Raw genomic sequence first — 18222 nt, forward strand, 5'->3', positions numbered from 1 at the left:
GTGTGGGAGAAATAGCGTGTACAATCATCTAAAGGGACGAAATCCTACATATTAAGCCGTATCTGTGAATACGGAAGGATAAATTTTTTTTTGGTATGAAACAAACTAATTAATTACCAGTAATTCAATAAATAATTGATTAATTTTAAAAATTGATTTGTCTTGACTATGCCAAAGTCTCAACTTGATCCGATAATTGTTGTGGGATAAATAACGTGTACAAACTTTTTACCTGACAGACAGACAGGTAGACATAGTGAATTAATTTACGCTTTGTAAAAAAAAGATGCTCTAGTCTGGATATCTATTATAAAAACAAGAAAAAAAAACGTTTAATGATAATCGATTAAGTTAATATAATCAATAGATTAATTGTATAAAATAAGATTATAAAATACATCCTGATGACCATTGGTATCTTTGGACTAAATTTACTCCATTCCTCTTAAAAGATCTAAATACTAACAAATATCTATTTTTAGATCAAGTTTAGTTCTATAGAGGTTATGACAGTTATGTACAAAAATAATCGAAATCTCAACGTCATGACAAAATATTCGATACCTTTTACAGCCTTTCAAGAGTGAGAGAAACATTTTATTGAATATTCCAGGTGTAAATACAACTAAGGGTTTCGAAATCGCCGATAGATAGATTTAGAATCGATTTTTATCAATTTTGAGAACACTTCTAGCGTAGGTCCTTTACAAATACAGTTTCTTTATTGACACACTGACCTATATCTCATTTTCCGTTTACAACCTTTACTTTTATATTAATTGTAACACACAATTTCGAAATAAACTGGCCAGATTTTTTACAAAGCTTATATCAACTCTGTCTATCAGGTAAAAGGTGTGTACACATTTTTCCTCCCACACCCATTCTCGGATCAAGTTGAAACTTCGCAAAATTATACCATGGCATAGACAAGACGTGAATCAATTTAAAAAAAATAACCTGGTAATTAATTATTTTGCGTAATATGGAATAATGGAAATATCTTGTGCATTATTGATACATATAGTTTTAAAGGCGACCTCTTCTCCTTTAGATGTTTTTTTTTTATTTGTAAAGGATTTTTCTGTATTTTAATTGTTTTAAAGATATAAATGCGTAAAAGAATAATTGCAAACATATTGCTATAGACTTCCATTTCCAGACCTACGGCTTTTCCCTCTTCCATCCAAACCTTTGAATAATAACCATAAAAAGATCAAACTTAGCTTGAAGATTACTGGTACTGATCTATTTATAACTTTCATAGTTTTTATATAGGTTAGAGTTTGTTGTTTTTTATATAGACTTTTTAAACGCTGATTAACACGTTTAGGGTCAGATAGGTCGTGTTGTCTGCTCTATAGACTGTCGTTTGATGGTCTTGATGGTTCCGGGTTCGAACCATGTCCGCTACTCCCCCCTTATCATGCGGGAAATATGTAAAACAAACAAACTAAAGCAAGTGCGTTGACAATATGTGGATCGGACAAGCTCATTGTTACTGTGTTGTCATATCTTTGTTAATTAACTCTTTCTCTCCTAAACGACGATACCATCGTTGATTTGACCTCATTAAATTAAATTAATGTTTGATTTTATAAACTTGAGTTTGTGTTATATAAAAAGGGAATGCATTCCCCTTTAATTCTATATCAAAATACAACATTTTCTGATAACAAACAACAAGCTATTGAAGCCCAATCATAACAGGGGAGTGAAATAGTAATGAGCAAAATGAAGAAATTCGTCAAAACGTGGAAAAATAAATACGGAGAGAAAGAGTTAATATGTTCATTTGGGATGTAATAGTCTCCACAAATTTTAAGTCAAGGAGTTACACTAATATATGTGTGTGTGCGTTTATTTTCGTTGATTAGAGAAGCCAGCCAGTGATATTCCAGAAGAGAACACCTACATTCTTAAAGATGTCGTGCCCAAGAAGGCCCCAGCAGACGACAATGCCTACGGAGAGGAAAGAGACACATGGGCCAAGAAGATCGACTTCCTACTTTCGGTTGTCGGTTTTTCTGTGGACCTGGCCAACGTCTGGAGATTCCCATACTTGTGCTATAAAAATGGCGGAGGTAAATTTGTGTATGGATACAATGCTACTCTAAACAAAGTTAGCGAACAATTGAAAATAATTAATCAGCTCATCTAAATTGCAATCGAACATGTCAAAACATTGAACAGTTGTATTTTTAATTTTAATACAGATTTAAGAAGATTTTTTAAAATTTAGATTTTTTTGGCGAAAAAAATTACAAATTAATTAATTCCCTGGTATTAAGCAATTGCAATGCCCTACCGGGAAAAATAGACAGCTGATTTTTTTTTTCTGAGCAGTACACGCTTATTTTGGGCATGTCAGGGATTACACATAGACTCTATATGTCTGTGTGTCGGGGATTACACATAGACTGAATATGTGTATGTCAGAAATTACAATTATATCTGTACGTGTCAGGAATTACACATGTGTGTGTGTGTCAGGGATTACACTTAGACTCTATATGTGTGTGTCAGGGATTTACATTTATGTGTGTGTGTGTGTCAGAGGGTATTGGGTGTATTTCTAATATAGTAAATGCCTTTTAAAAGTATAAATAATTTTACATTTAAAAATAAAAATTAAAAAAAATTGTATTCAAATAGTTTTTACCTAAAAATGTTGAAACATATAACGAAATAAATACTGAGGTTTAAGTCTAAATATAATGCACAGACTGGTAACGCTAATAAATACATTTTGAGCTCAGGCTGTTGACATGCAGCTAGACCGAATGTCCTATTTGTGCCTGGAAAGAAAGAGAGAGTAAGAACGAAAGAAAGCACTAAAAAAGAGATTGAGAGAGTTAACAAAAGAGAAAGAGAGTTATCGAAAGGGAGAGAGCAAAAAAAAGAGAGGGGGCGAAGCGAGAGGGAAAAAGAGAGAAAAGAAGAAAGAAAACGAGATCAAAAGAGTGACAGAGAGATGTAATGTACGAAGGAAGTTTACAAACCTGAATTGTTTGTATGTTTGTCAAAAGAAAGACGAAGACAGTCCAATGACCACACCAAATATTTTCATTTAAATGAAAGATGCACATAATTTTTTTTTTCTTTTCATTATTCCAGGGGCGTTTCTTATTCCTTACACACTGATGTTACTGTTGGGAGGGATTCCTTTATTCTACATGGAGTTGGCCCTAGGACAGTTTAACAAGACTGGGGCCATCACTTGCTGGGCCGCCATATGTCCACTATTTAAGGGTAAGTGGCATAAACCGCTTGGTGCCTAACTGATAGATTCAAGTTCGAATACTGATGTAGTAGAGCAGCTTTTCATTTGAAATTAAATACGAACTGCGTTGTCATGGAAACCTTCTGACAGAGTTCCCTCCCGTCTTCCACGTGTTAAGAGATCGGACCAGGACGCACTGTTACACTTGGCATGGAGGACATGTTACACTTGGCATGGAGGACATGTTACACTTGGCATGGAGGACATGTTGCACTTGGCATGGAGGACATGTTGTACATGAGCAATACTACTTTGGTAAAGTCCCGGTAGTGATGGCGGACGTCTAATGTTATTTTCAGTTCACTATTTGAGATTCATGACACGAATCTAAAAACAAAACCACCGGATCTAGCTGTAGTCGCATCTTTGAAGCAAAGGAAAAACAAAACAAAACGGCAAATTTGATCGTTGTGCAAGCCACATAGCACCAGCGTAAGCCTTTGAAATCTTTCTAGTATATATCAAATAACCAATACAAATGAAACTTTTTTATCGTTTTCGCCACTTACGCGCGAGTGATATGCGGCTTTGCATGCTTACTTACAATTACTTTTCAAAAAATAAAATTACGTTATACAAAAGGTGTATATAAGTTGAATATTAAGCAGCAAATTGTTTCCGTTTTCCTTTCTTCCCAGAAAACAAATATTTTTTTATTACTCATCCAGGAAGAACCTAATAAAATACAATTATATTTTTACAAGATGACACTTGGAATTGAAATGTCGAAGCCACGTGTAATTCTGTAATTGTAACTGGTTCCGGTGCATTAACGAACATTTGATTAGGCATTTTGTTTATTTGTCAAGTTTTCATTGGCTGCTTTTGTTGCCATTTTTTAGTCTCTTTCCCAGAAGAGCTCGTCGCCGAGTTTTTCCAGTGAATGGCATTAACCCCCTCCAACCTAATTTTTTTGGATGCGTTCCTTTTTCTCTCCTCCATCTTTAAGTCAGTTACAGACAACTCGTGCTTCAGGCAGGGTTTCAAAATCGTCCTATTCAGAGCTACTTCCCTTTTGGACGTGTGACCCTTCCCCAGCCTAGCCCCCCCTCTGCTCGTTAAGTAGGATGAGCCTCTTTTAATGACGCCTTGACACATTATAAAACACTCGCTTCTGATGTGGGGGTGACGCAACCTTTCAGACTCCGTCACCGGTGCTTTTTTTTTTATTTCGGACCCAGGGAGGGGGCCCCTCATTAAATCTATTCACGCTTTACGCCGTCGCCTTCCCGCCTCAGTGCACCCCGTGGATTGTAGGCACTTTGAGAAACCGGAAACCGTGGCTCGTGAAGGGATAGGCGGGAACGATGAGTGATAATCGATTCTGCTGAGAGTGGTGGTTCCTGTCTCCAGACGTCAGGTGCAGAACACAAAAGTTGGAATCGAGTCTTTAGCTAGAAGTCAATAATTAATAATTAGATAATATTATTTATTTCAAAGAATCCATTTGTCAAAAAATGCATGCCTGGCATATTGTTATTACAAAGCTTATATTAGCTCACTCTGGTAAAAAAGTTTGCACACGTTATTTCACCTACACCCCTTGTCAGATCAAGTTGAAATTGTGCACGAACATTCATTGGCATAAACAAAATACGAATATAAAAAAAAAGTAACCAATTAGTCAACTGATTACTGGTAATAAATTATTTTGACTGATACTAACAAGGGAAAAGTAATTCTTCAGTATTCACATATATGGCTACATATGTAGGGTTTGCTCTCCTTAGATAACTGTACACATTATTTCTCCCATACCCATTTCCGGATCAAGTTGAAACTTTAAACTATTATTTATTTTACCTAACAAAACATGAATCAATAAAAATTTTAATAAATTAGTCAATTAATTATTGATAATTATTATTTTGTTTGACATCGAATTAGGGAAATAACTTCTACATTCTTGAGTGATATAGTTGTAAGCGCAGAGTCCATCCCCTTGGTTAAGCTTTGGTTTTTAAAAAAGGATTTTGAAAAAAATATTTTGTATTTAAGTATTGTAATACCACTACAACAGAGCCAGCATCGGGTTTCGATAAGTGGAGGCCGTGGGCCGCAGTTTAGTTTAGGCTTCTTCAAGCTACATAAGCACTAATCTTAATAAATCTACAAGCATGTGATATTTGTGATAAAGAAGTTCTTATAAATTTAATCTTTTTTCACTTATTTTCTTATATTTCTATTGCATACTTTGTTAAAAATGTTATATGTTTGAAATATGGAAGCTGCCTTTGAAGCCGCGGCCCTGTTTGGGGCGGAATACTCATCGCACCGTCTTGTACTGTCGTGAATCTGGCCCTCAATCTCACTATGACGATTTTGTTTTCTGCACAGCAAGCACATTACAAAAGAGACATTTTGATATTTTCTGCTACTATGGAAAGTCGCATAACGCACGCAATCTTATACACGCCCAGTTTTTGGTTGGCTATGATTGCTTAAGTTAGTTACAATTAGTTGAGGTTAGTTAAGGTTGGTCTAAATTGCTTTGACTGTGTTTCAGTGATCGAGAAATGCGGGCACTGACCTGCACCGACTCGATCTCGCTCTTGTCACCATTCCCAGCGAAAGCTTGACGGGGATGAAGACAAACGAGCAAAATACATTGTTGAAATCTGGGAAACAGAAAGCAGATAAAAGCTCACAATTAATCCCTTCATTTTCTCATTACCAAAACTATCAAGCTTTCTGTATCATATGTTTAGGATGTTTCTGTGCTGCCATCTTAAGAAACAAATTGCGACTTTGGCTGGAAGCCTACCAATAAGTTATATTTTGCCTAAGGGACATAGCTCTGCATCAGTGATGCCCAACCTAATTTTCCTGCGAGTCATTTTAATTTCCGACGCTCGTGTCGCGGGCCGCTTGACTGAATAGGTACAAAACCAAATAAAATTAACCTTAAACTATTTTATTACAGACCTGTGGATCTAGTACTTACATTGATTCCCTGGGATATTTAATATTAATTTTTACGCGTCGGAAAATGGCTTCATCTCTCTACTTAAAATGTGAGCTACATTGTAGCTAGCTTATCAAACGAAAATTAGTTTAATAAATCCCAGTCTCTATACGTCGTTTAACAATTCACGTCTCAAACCAAGAATGCCACCAAATCTGTTTTATAATGCCATTGAATTTCTTCACTTTCTTTATTGAGCAAATATGTTGGCTAATTATCATGTTCCACAAAAAAGAAAAGATCTGTTCACTTTTCTTGGTAGATTCTACAATCTGAGTTCCATTTTATAAACAGACTAATGTTAAAGATTATGGTACCAATCCATCAGAGAACAAGGTTACAAAGACAGTTTGTGTGGAGACACAAACTCAAAATCTGCCCCCGAAGTGGTTTACCCAGGGAAGTAAAAAGGCAGGTTTCAATATTTTCAGAAAAAACATCAGAATGAAATTTTATCAAAGACAAATGACAGTGAAGAATGGAGAAAGAAGGTTGACGGATCTTGTGTGGTATCTGTTAGGCACTTAGTTTATATTTTAATTAGGTAGAGACGCACCATAGTAAACGTATATTGAACGGGACTAGTGACGTTTTGACTTTGTGGGGGGCTGGATGGAATTTGGCCACCACTACTCTACACTATTGTTACGTCTCTCCTACTATCCCGGCTCTCTTCAAACTGCACCACACTACACAACGAACTTAAAGAACCTCACAACTCAGGGCTCCAAAGTATCAGTCAGTTTAATTTCAAATACATCACAATTGGCAACAACATTAACACTGTCTTTACAAAAACCTAGTCTCTGCTCCGCACTGACTTCACACACCATGCTAGTTCTCGCCTCGAACTAGTCACATTGCGAGGTAACGTGAAGTCAAGTCTTTCTGACACACTTGCTCTTATATAGTCTTTACTGGACTTCCAGAACCGGGTGGAACGTCGCTTGACCACTATGGTTGATTACAATCGCCGTGACTTGCGTGCGTAATATTTACACACAGGTCATTGCCGAACTGGCATGTACTGTCACTGGTCACGGTTTTTCCGCTCGTCTAGCGCTGGACTGGGCGATTTACGTAGACTAAAAAACACACACAGCCTACGACCATCTGTGTCACCACCGGGTTTGTAACACTGTCATAGATCTATATCTGTTAGAATAAAATCTTTTCTTATCTTATATAATACAGACGTTACTTCAAAAAAGAAGATGATTACGTCATACGCGTCATGCATTTAGTCATGCATATTAACCAATGACTTAAATTCTGCCAAGTCACTGGTTTTCCTGGCTAGCTCAGGCAACCCATTACATGCTCTAATAGCACTAGGGAAGAAGGAGTATTTGTACAAATTTGTCCTAGCATATGGGATGAGGAATGTGCCTTCACTACAATAGATATAGAACTGTTCCAAAACTATTTTCCATCCTACAATAAATCTAGATCTGTTATAAATCTCCTTTCTAAACTGGTGCTGATAACAACCAAAGATATAGATCTGTTACAATACTATATTTTCCACACTACTCTCATCTAGATCAATTACATCTATAGCATACAAGAGTCCGTGCTAGTGGGTTTCAAGACATACCCTACACTCTCAGTTGATCGTTGCCAAGGTCAACAAGTCCTGCTCCGTCCCATCCCATGGGAGACAATCTCCTAAGGCTAGGTTAAGGTCTAAGACAATAGCTTTTCAATTAGCTCCCTTGTTGACACAGAGATTCGGTCAAGCTGCCACGCCCATTAATTTTAGATTACACAGAGACATAAATAGCCCAAATGAAAAGGATAAGAAAGAATGAGTTCTCTCCCATTTACTATTCAAAAGAGAGATAAAAATGTGTACAAACATTTTCTGTCATGCAATTAGGCCACCACTGTTTCGTTATCCTTTTGTCAAAATAAAAATTAAAGTCAGACCTTGCAAATGGATACATACACGCATGTCTCTGTGGCCCACGAGGGTGTAATGTGGCCCGCACAACAACCAATAGCCCTTACATCTCCCCCATTAATATCAGGCATCCAGTAGAGTTGGATGGATTTATGTATACATCAAACATCCAGAAGTTCTAAACTGTAGTCTTCACCGCTCAACAACCGCGCCCTTTAAGCTCCTTTTCAGCTTTTTATTAAAAACCTTACCTATCAATGAGTTCTACCACTTTCGCCATTTGAATTTTGTCGATAAAATCCGCTGCCAGATTATCAGTGATAAGGAAACCGAGAGTTTAAACACACAAAGCGAGCGCTTAGAAAAATTGTATTAAATACTAAGACACTAAGATGCAAGACACTAGAATAGAAGACAATAGAAGACACTCACATACAAGACACTAAGATGCAAGGCACAAACACCAAGAAGCGTGGAAGCTCTATTTGAACTCCGCACCGTGCAATGGGAAAGCGCTCGCATTCCCTTGGACACTCCCACAGGAGTTTTGTTTTGCTATTCATTTAGCCTAACCACTTCCTCAAGTCATCGTTTCCACCCGAGTGCCACGTTGAGGCAGAATAGCGTACCCGGGCAAGCTGTGATCTACATATTGCCACATCCAGAGCAGGCATAACCATTGCCTGCAGTTGGTCGATTAAGATTCTATGTATCCCGCGGCCTTTGTAAGCGATCTCCAGCTGTCTCGTTCTGAAGCCGCCTGCAGTCAGGTGGAAGTTGGTTCCTAAACTGATCTTCAAAGCGTTTCCGTGGGGCCTATCTTACTCCGACCACTTTTCAGCTCAAAAAAAGGATTGCCTTTGGTATAAGTTCATTCCCTTCACGGGATGCGTGCGCTGCCCAGGGTCGGACCATAATAAGTCCCTCTATATTGACCATAACGACGTTCGCAAGAACATCGCTGTTTGTAGTGCGGTCTTGCCACCGTATGCCCATCAGGGGCAGACACATAAATACAAAGATAAAAAGACATTAAGTCAAATACACATTTATACTCAGACACACAGATTCTAAACTAACTAGTTCTAAGCACCGTTTGAATTGGGCCAATTCCTGAGCAGTAACAGAGTTTCGATCCGCCCCGTAGTATATTCTACAATAATAATTTAAAATAACACTTAAGCAGTGTAAAAATTAAAAATCAGAGTTTAAAAAAATGGAAATAATATTGCAAAATTCGACTTCTATATTATAAATTTCGGACACCGTCAACTGACTTAAAACTTAAATTATAGCTTTTATGTAGCGCTTTGGTCCTATCTCAGTTGTGGACCGGTTTGGGGGGGGGGGGGGAAAGAATGTTTTTCCATGCTGCCTTCAGGCACTCTGTAAACACAACTCTGCCCGAGTCGGGTGTCGAACCTCAAGCCCCCTTCATAGGTAGCCAAGCCAAGCCAAGTTCAAACCCACTTAGCCTCTCGACCACGCTTCCCACAAAAACTTGCCAAAGTCTTATCTTAAAACAAAATATAACATCTAGAATGGAATGAATAGATAGACATTACAATCTTATAGATTGCTTCTGCTCCATTACTACTACGGACGATGCTGCGCGATTGGTATTATTTGAAAGCGGCATTGATGAAAATGTTTCTGTTACTGAAGAGTTAGCATGTGTGGATTCTCAACGGGAACAACAAAACGGTGAGTTGCCGAGAGGCTAAGTACGCAAGGGCTTGACTTGGCTACCTCGAGGTTCGACTCTCGACTCTAGCAGAGTTGTCTTTACTGAGCGCACAACTGCAGCACGGAAAAAATCCAAGACACCTCCTCCCACAACTGGTCCACATATGAGATTGGACCATAGCGCCCTGGGCGTGCTATAAGTAGAGAACATTTGTGCTGTTTGAATCGTCATATAGTTGTGAGGAATATTTGAAATTCACTCTTAAGTAGAAACTACGTCTCGAATAGAACTCATTTACAACAAACTAATTTCACAACAGCCGAAGCTTCATACATCGCATTCGTTTCATTTTGATATTCTAACAATGACTCTCAATTTGTTTGTCTGGAATCCAGGAATAAAACCTAAATCTATAAGAATTCAAGCTACAGTCTGTAAAACAAAGCTAGAGCAGCTCTAGAGTTAGATCGGCTTGAGTTTCGGAAGTTGATATTTTTGATAACACGACATTCGACAGTTCTCTTCGTTACTTATTTAACTTCTTATTCGACATCGTTTATCAGTGTCGACTATTGGCTTTTCGCCTGTGTTAGTTCGGTTTTTGAGTGTTACCCCCTCAAATGTATCTTTATAAAACTCTGCCTTGTTCGTATATATAGTGAAACAATCTCTACTAGATTTCGCTTGAGTTTATATTCTACATAACGTAATTCTATCACTTAAACTCTGCCCTGCACACACCAGTCTTTTCGCTTCTACCACCCGACCATTAAATCCTTACGGCGACTTCCTATTTGTTCCCCCCCCCCTCCTCTATTCGCCTCAATACAAATTTGAGCCTCCTTCCTGCTACATAGAAACACAATATGGCCGGATGCTTCCTCGGAGCCACCCCTCCCTCTTGCCTAAACTGGACGAGAGACGGAGCTGGGGAGGGATGTCCCTGCTGAAATGTTAGTGAAAAAAAAAGGGGGGGGGGAGTGAGACGGAGGATGTGGGTGAAATACTGGCCAATCAAATCTGTTGTTACTGACTTCAAGACAAGCAATTCAAATTAGCCCAAGTTTAAACTTCATGTTTGAAGAGCGAATTAAAAAAAAAAAAAAAAAAAAGATTTCGCAACGACAAAATGTTCGCTTTATTTTTTGTTTCGGTTAGGCCTACTTCTACTTTTTAGTTTTAAATAGAAATAGTTAATAGATATGCATTCTTTTAATTTGTATATATTGAAGAATAGAAGTAGGCCTATCTTTTCAAGATCTTAACTCTACTTGGCAGATCTAGATCTACATCAAGATAGAGAGCATTTTTGTATTGGTCTGTGTCTCTGTGATAGGCCTATGTGATTTAGTCTAAACTAGAACCGATTTGACACTTTAAAAGCAGAGGAATAGATGAAAAAGAATATTTTTTTAAAATCTAAAATAAAACTCGTATTTAGTTTCAACTACAGTACACGAAATCATACCTGATAAGGAAGGGGTGTTTATTGTCGCTCTACTGTCTCCAGAGATAACCTCTTTAGGGGTACAATAGTCCCAAAAAAAAATGAAGGGTCTAGGTAGTAGGTACTATAACACTCCTCAAGAGTACAAAATTAAAACTCAAGTATCAACTATTTAAAGTAACGGATTGACTCAGTCTGTGTGAACCATATAAATATGGATCTAGTTGTAGACTTCAGAAATTTCATTATTGTTTCATTTTAAATATGATTTTGTAACTGTTAATTTTCATAGACAGATGACACATTTTAAAAGGGTTCATTTTTAGAATATTTGTAAGCCTACATTTATTTATGCAGCTATGTCCCGGTAAAATCGAATACGTAAGCTATGCTAAGTTCAGAGCCAAAAAAAAAAATACACACATCTGGGGTAAAATACATGATAGATAATTTAGGGTTAGGCTAATTTATTTCCACTTCTCATGTTTCAGGTCTTCTGGGTTTATGAATGCTAATTGTTTTAGTTTAAACTCTTTGTAGTTTTATAAATAACTTTTCCTCAATACTTTTTTCTCAGTCAGTTACATTCAGATTGACAACGTCATTTTGAGTCTTCAATTTAAGACTAGATTTGGAAATTGCAGAGGAAAAGCGAATTTTTGACTCAAAACTTGAGAAGAGAACATAAGCGACTCAAGCGAGTAAAAATGTAGAGCATTGAAATAATAAATTTGAATCTCTTAAATTATCTTTCCCCCTATTTTTATACTCGTGAATGTAAGATCTAAAAATAGATCAATAGGCCTACTAGATTTAGAATTGTCCAGATTCTGCGCCTCTTGAAAACTATGTTTATTTTTTGGTTCCTTTGGAATTTGGTGAACTATTTTTAGCTCTAGCAATGGCTTCCAGTTTGTTTCGAGAACAAGAGTGTAAAAAAAACAAACCGGTTTTTATTGAGTACCTTCGCCTCCTGTAAATCTGCAGGTACTGGCTGGGCAGTGGTCCTCATCGCCTTCTACACTGATTTCTTCTATAACGTCATCATCGCCTGGTGCCTCCATTTCTTCTTCGCCTCTTTCACCACGGACCTCCCCTGGATGTCCTGCAACAATGACTGGAACACAGGAGGATGTTTTGATGGGAAACAGCGGTGGAACGCCTCTGCAAGGTACAGTGATGGGGTTATAAAGTAACAATAATAGTAACATGTGAGTTAAATGTAACAGTGGGAACAAGCACAAACATAAGCATTACAGCTAAAGAGTGAAAATAAACTAAATAATATTGAGATCTAGCTCTTAAACAATTGATGTATAGCTCTTAAACAATTGATGTTGAGCTCTTAAGCTATTGATGTATAGCTCTTAAACAATTGATGTTGAGCTCTTAAGCTATTGATGTATAACTCTTAAACAATTGATGTTTAGCTCTTTAAAAATTTATGTTTAGCTCTTAAGCAATTGATGTTTAGCTCTTAAACAATAGAGGTATGTGTTGTAGTCACCTAATGAATCCATGTAATGCAATCATAACCAATTTTCTAGTAGCAGGGCCGGCCTTAGGAAATGGGAGGTCCTAGTCGAAGTGAATAGGGCGGCCCCAAATGAAATAAAAAAAAAACGCAGTCCTGTATCTATAAGTAAATCCACAAATAAATTCATTTCGTACATCCCCGATAGCACGAATGGGCTTCATGGACGAGTCATGATCACCAGGCTAGAAATCACGTTTTGACATGTCACCAAAACGTAGAAACAATGGTCTTCTAACATCTGCAGTCTAACAAGTAGATCTAAACATTTTGTGAATAAACCTTGAATTATAGCAGAGACTTAGAGCTAGGCTAGTAGATAAAACCCTCGAGATCTGCTTTGTTTGAGATTTGAATTATGTTTCGCAATTAATTTTTTCTCTAAAAAATTTCTTCGAGTCCCATGCGAGGCCCCAACCAATCGGAGGCACTAAGCGGCTGCCTGGTTTGCCTATGCCTAAGGCCGGCCCTGCTAGTAGGATCAATAAAGAAGTCCTAGTCTTAGTGAGACCCCTCTGATAACAATGCGGAGCGAGCTTCAAAAGTTTGGTCCAAGTAAGGAAAGGACCTTTAAAGTTCATTCTAGAACTAAATTGATGCACAACCGGAAGTGAAGTATCCATAGGGAAATTTGGGGAATATATATTCATCTTTTTTTTTTTTAAATTAAAGAGCTTTTAACATTTTAGATTGCACAGATATCGTTCTAATAATTGGACACATTTGCATAGATGCTGCAATACTCGTAAAAGGCTTTCAAAACTTACGGTGTTTAAGAAATAAGATACAGTAACTTTTCTTTTTGAATGAAATGACAGGAATATTTGTTTGTATCAGGAGCAATACATGTATCTGCTTATAAATGATTTCCTATACTCTAACAGAGACAGGGGGAGTGACTCCTTATCAACCAATAGTACAACCTCTCCGCTACCTCCGTCTCCAGTCATGACGTACAACGTACTGCCGTACGTCGCTAAAAGCAACATGACGTCAGTCAACGTCACCTTCCTGGACATGATTCCGGAAGTCCTGAAGCAGAATGAAACAAAAGTTCAGATACGGTCGTCAGCTCAGGAATATTTTGAGTAAGTATTTTCACAGGCGGACAAAACTTGATAGAACTTGTTCAACTTTTTAGATTTATAATGAATCATATGAATGTCTGGTTGGAAATGGATTACACAGACAAAGTCGATCCTCTGAACTTGTGTCTGTAGAAACACTGCGACCAGAGAATTCACTGCTGCTTGTCTTACTTTCTTTCTCTTAAACTTGTATTCCATCGCTGTAAGTAAATGTACAATGTACGACTGGTCAACGTCACCACTGTCCAGTCCAGTAGGAACTAAACCACTAAGCCCTGTCTATTAAAAAAAAACACATTTCTCCTACAAATCGTTACACTAGAATTAGTTCCTTCACGTGAGATGCTATAGAAAGATCCTAGATATCACATACAAAGCCTGGATGGCTGACTGGTCGTGCGGTTTGCACGCTGGACTATCGTTTGGATTTACCGATGGTCCCGGGTTCAAACCCTGCCCGCTCCCATCCCCCGTCGTCGCGGGAGGTTTGGACAAGGAAGTAAACTATCTTCAACTCTGAAGGAACATCCGAAACATGTAAAACATTTTACAAACAAAGGCCGCATCGGAAACAAAGAGATTAGGAACACGATCACAACGGAGATAGGGCACCACGATGACCTGACAACCACTGTCAAACAACCCTGACAACCACTGTCAAACAACCCTGACAACCACTGTCAAACAACCCTGACAACCACTGTCAAACAACCCTGACAACCACTGTCAAACAACCCTGACCACCACTGTCAAACAACGCGAACAAAATCTTTATGGCCATATCACAAGGTTTTTAGGGCTTACAAAGACCTTCGTTCGGGGAACAGTTCCATAAAAAAGAATAAGAGGCAGATAGAGAAACCATAAAAAAGTGGACGGCCCTGTCATTGAAAGAGATTCGATCCATGGCAAAAGAATGGAGAAAGACTGTTGATAGATCATGTAAAGTGCCCCAACAGTTCAACAGACTAGGTGAAGGTGGTGAAGGAGATTAACGCACACAGACACTTATGTCCTGCCCACATTGTGTAAGTCCCTTATGTCAGTGACATGCATGACACTAACCCATGTCTCCCGTGTCTGTCTCTTAGGCGGGGCATGCTGGCATTACACAACAGCAAAGGTTTTCTTGACCTTGGACAGCTGCAGTGGCAGTTGGTGCTGTGCCTGGCTGGAGTCTACATCATTTGCTACTTCAGTATGTGGAAGGGCATTTTGGTCTCTGGGAAGGTAGGTCCCACCATGTTCTCGTGTTCCGGGTGCTAACGTTACGTCTAGTTCAACCACAATGATTGCGACACTTACTGTGATGCAGTTAAACAAGATGTGTGACAGGGGATCTAGGTTAATCAGATAGATAGATAGACAGACAGACAGACCGAAGAACAGACAGACCGACAGATAGACAGACAGACAGATAGATAGATAGATAGATAGACAGACAGATAGATAGATAGACAGACAGACAGACAGACAGACAGACAGACAGACAGACAGATAGATAGATAGATAGATAGATAGATAGATAGATAGATAGGTAGACAGATAGACAGATAGACAGATAGAGAGATAGATAGATAGATAGATAGATAGATAGATAGATAAAGAAAGAACTGATTCATTATTCTCTCACCAGGTTGTGTGGTTCACCGCCCTCTTCCCATATGTTGTCCTCTTTATTCTCATGGTCAGGGGCGCCACGCTCCCGGGCGCCGAAAAAGGGGTGCAGTATTACTTGACCCCCAACTTTACCAGGTTGGCCACGTCAGAGGTAAGTTTGGACGTTTTAAACATATATTTTTGAAAAGCGAATTAACTCTTTCTCTCCGTAATTATTTAGCACATTCTGATGGAATCAACGTTTGTATCGTCGGTTAGGAGAGAAAGAGTTAACTCTAATTAACTGGCCAGAATTGCACAGTCCACGGCACCACTTGCAAAGCTCAAAACAATATGGACAGACAAAGGCATAGCCCACGACATTAAAATCAGACTTCTGCGCTCCCTGGTCATGGCCACATTCCTATATGGCATGCCAATCCTGGACACTGACTGCAGATCTCGAGAAGAGGCTCCTAGATCACAGCAATGGAGCTAAGATGCTACATAAAGATACTGGGCGTCACTTACAAAGACTGCATCACGAATGAAGAGATTAGCAACAGGATTGATACAACAATTAATACACGATGACCTCCTAACCTCGGTCGAAACACGTAAACTATGGCCACATCACAAGTCCCTCAGGGACTTCCTTCAGGAGACAGTACCAGGTAGAAGAAGAAGAGGAAGACAGAGGAAGCGATGGGAAAACAATATCAGAGAATGAACGGGCCTGTCATTGAATGAAACTCTAACCAAGGCAAAGGACAGAGAGGAATGGAGAAAGACGGTTGACAGATCTTGTGTGGTGCCCCAACAGTTCAACAGACTAAGGGCTAGGTGAAGTGAATCAGAACAGTACTTTGCTTTTAGATATCAAAGCTGGTTCGTGATACGATGTTACATTTCAGAAAATAATTCTACAATATTTACATAGGCCTAAATAAAATAAGATGGTAGACTTAATACGTCAGTGTCACGTGATGAAATGTATCAATCGTTGCTAGTAACAACGGAAGTCTGTAGACTATTTTCCCACAAAGAACACACCGAAAACTTGTAGAGCTAACAAATAATCATAGACGTCAAAAGCAGCTAAAAATAGACATTGACTTCGCATTTATCAGAATCTGGAGGTTTTTAATTAAACGGCACCATCGAGCCAAATCTAGTTCTTCTTCTACGACAGAGTTTCCCAAAGTGGGGTACGCGTAACCCCCAGGGGTACGGAAAGAGTTTGAAGGGGTTACGCGTTTCACTTAGCTAACTATGCTGATTCTTTTTAAAATATCCATTTAGGTTATAAAAGAGTATAAAATATCATAAGTTTAAAAAATCCTTTTTATTATTTATTTTAAGTTTTTACAAAGTTAAAGTCAGCGCTATTCTTACATTTGAAGACGAAGTTCTACAAAGTTCAGGAACTGGATATGGATGTTACAACTTCCGTCGACACGCCCACTTTCTCTTTGTGAAAACTATGTTTTCAATTTCTTAGAATGTATTTATGTTTCTTTGAAGCATGTGACTAATAAAATCACCCATTGAAATCTTAATTGTGATAAAGTAATCATTATTTAGAGTATGTAGGCCTACAAACAAAATTTGATTCTTATTCAAATAAATTCTTTTTTTTTTGGGGGGGGGGGGGGGGAGGCGAGGGGTACTAAGCGTTTCGAAAATTCTAGAAGGGGTACGCATAGGTCAAAAGTTTGGGAAACACTGTTTCTACGAGTACGCAATCCAGATAAATCTAGGGGAAAGGAAACAGCTGTAATACAGAGCAATGTCCTGAGATTCTCTACAAGAGTCCTCTTGATTATATATTTATGATACTTATTTAAGAACTTTTTATACACTTAGATTATACATGAGGCCCAACTTAACTAGCTTAGTAGATGATATTTTTGTACAAATGTGGCATAAATTTTTATCTTTTCTAATGTATATATGACCTTTTTATTGTTTTCTACCAGGTGTGGGTAGATGCTGCCAACCAAGTATTTTTCTCTCTGGGTCCGGGCTTCGGTGTCTTGTTGGCATTTGCAAGTTATAACCCAATACATAATAACGTCTATAGGTGAGCAATTAATTACTGATGGAATTGTCTTAATGTTGTTTCGTTCATAATTTAACTTCATATTTTGTAAAGTATTAAATCAAACGGATAGTTTCTGATCATCATCTCGGCCTGTGGTCCCAAGCCACCAACCAGCTTCCTCCAGACGTCTTGGTTCTGAGACCCCACGTCTTGTACATCTGCTTGGTATCTGCTTACAAATCCGGGTCCATGTATTAGTGGGCCTTCCCATATTCTTTTTTTTTTTCTTTGGGTTTCCAAGCTAAGGCTTGCCTTGTTATGTTGGATGCAGGCTTGCGAAGGTTGTGACCTATCCATCCCCAGCGTCTCTGATTCAAAATTTTGTCTGACCAGCGGATCATAAGGAACTTCGTAGACGGTTGTTGATGAATGCCTGGAATGGATTTGTTTTATAGAATCTGAGTACAATCTTTTCCTATCAAACCATCAAACCAAATTTGTAGGCCATTTTCCATTACATTTCTTGAGTTTTAACAACAGATACTTTTTTAGAACAGCACATTTTGTAAAGAATTGTTTTTTCTAGATTTTATGTGTGCATTTGTGATATTTACATCCAATTTGGGGTAATAGTTGTGACAAAGGTGATCATTATAACAAAAAAAACCCCCA

At 38.2% G+C, this 18222-nt stretch overlaps 1 protein-coding gene across 3 annotated transcripts in view; it reads left to right on the plus strand.

The window, feature by feature from the left end:
- LOC106074484 (sodium-dependent dopamine transporter-like) overlaps nt 1–18222 on the plus strand; it is a 68782-nt gene that overhangs the window by 24498 nt on the left and 26062 nt on the right. For all 3 annotated transcript variants that reach the window (XM_056007174.1, XM_056007172.1, XM_056007173.1), the window contains 7 exons: nt 1878–2084; nt 3118–3252; nt 12273–12456; nt 13704–13907; nt 14999–15137; nt 15544–15678; nt 17486–17589. In XM_056007174.1, coding sequence (XP_055863149.1) covers nt 1878–2084; nt 3118–3252; nt 12273–12456; nt 13704–13907; nt 14999–15137; nt 15544–15678; nt 17486–17589 — 1108 coding nt within the window. The remainder of the gene's footprint in view (nt 1–1877; nt 2085–3117; nt 3253–12272; nt 12457–13703; nt 13908–14998; nt 15138–15543; nt 15679–17485; nt 17590–18222) is intronic.

The sequence above is a fragment of the Biomphalaria glabrata genome, chromosome 12 (assembly GCF_947242115.1).
Source record: "Biomphalaria glabrata chromosome 12, xgBioGlab47.1, whole genome shotgun sequence".
In the NCBI taxonomy this organism is placed as follows: Eukaryota; Metazoa; Mollusca; class Gastropoda; family Planorbidae; genus Biomphalaria; species Biomphalaria glabrata.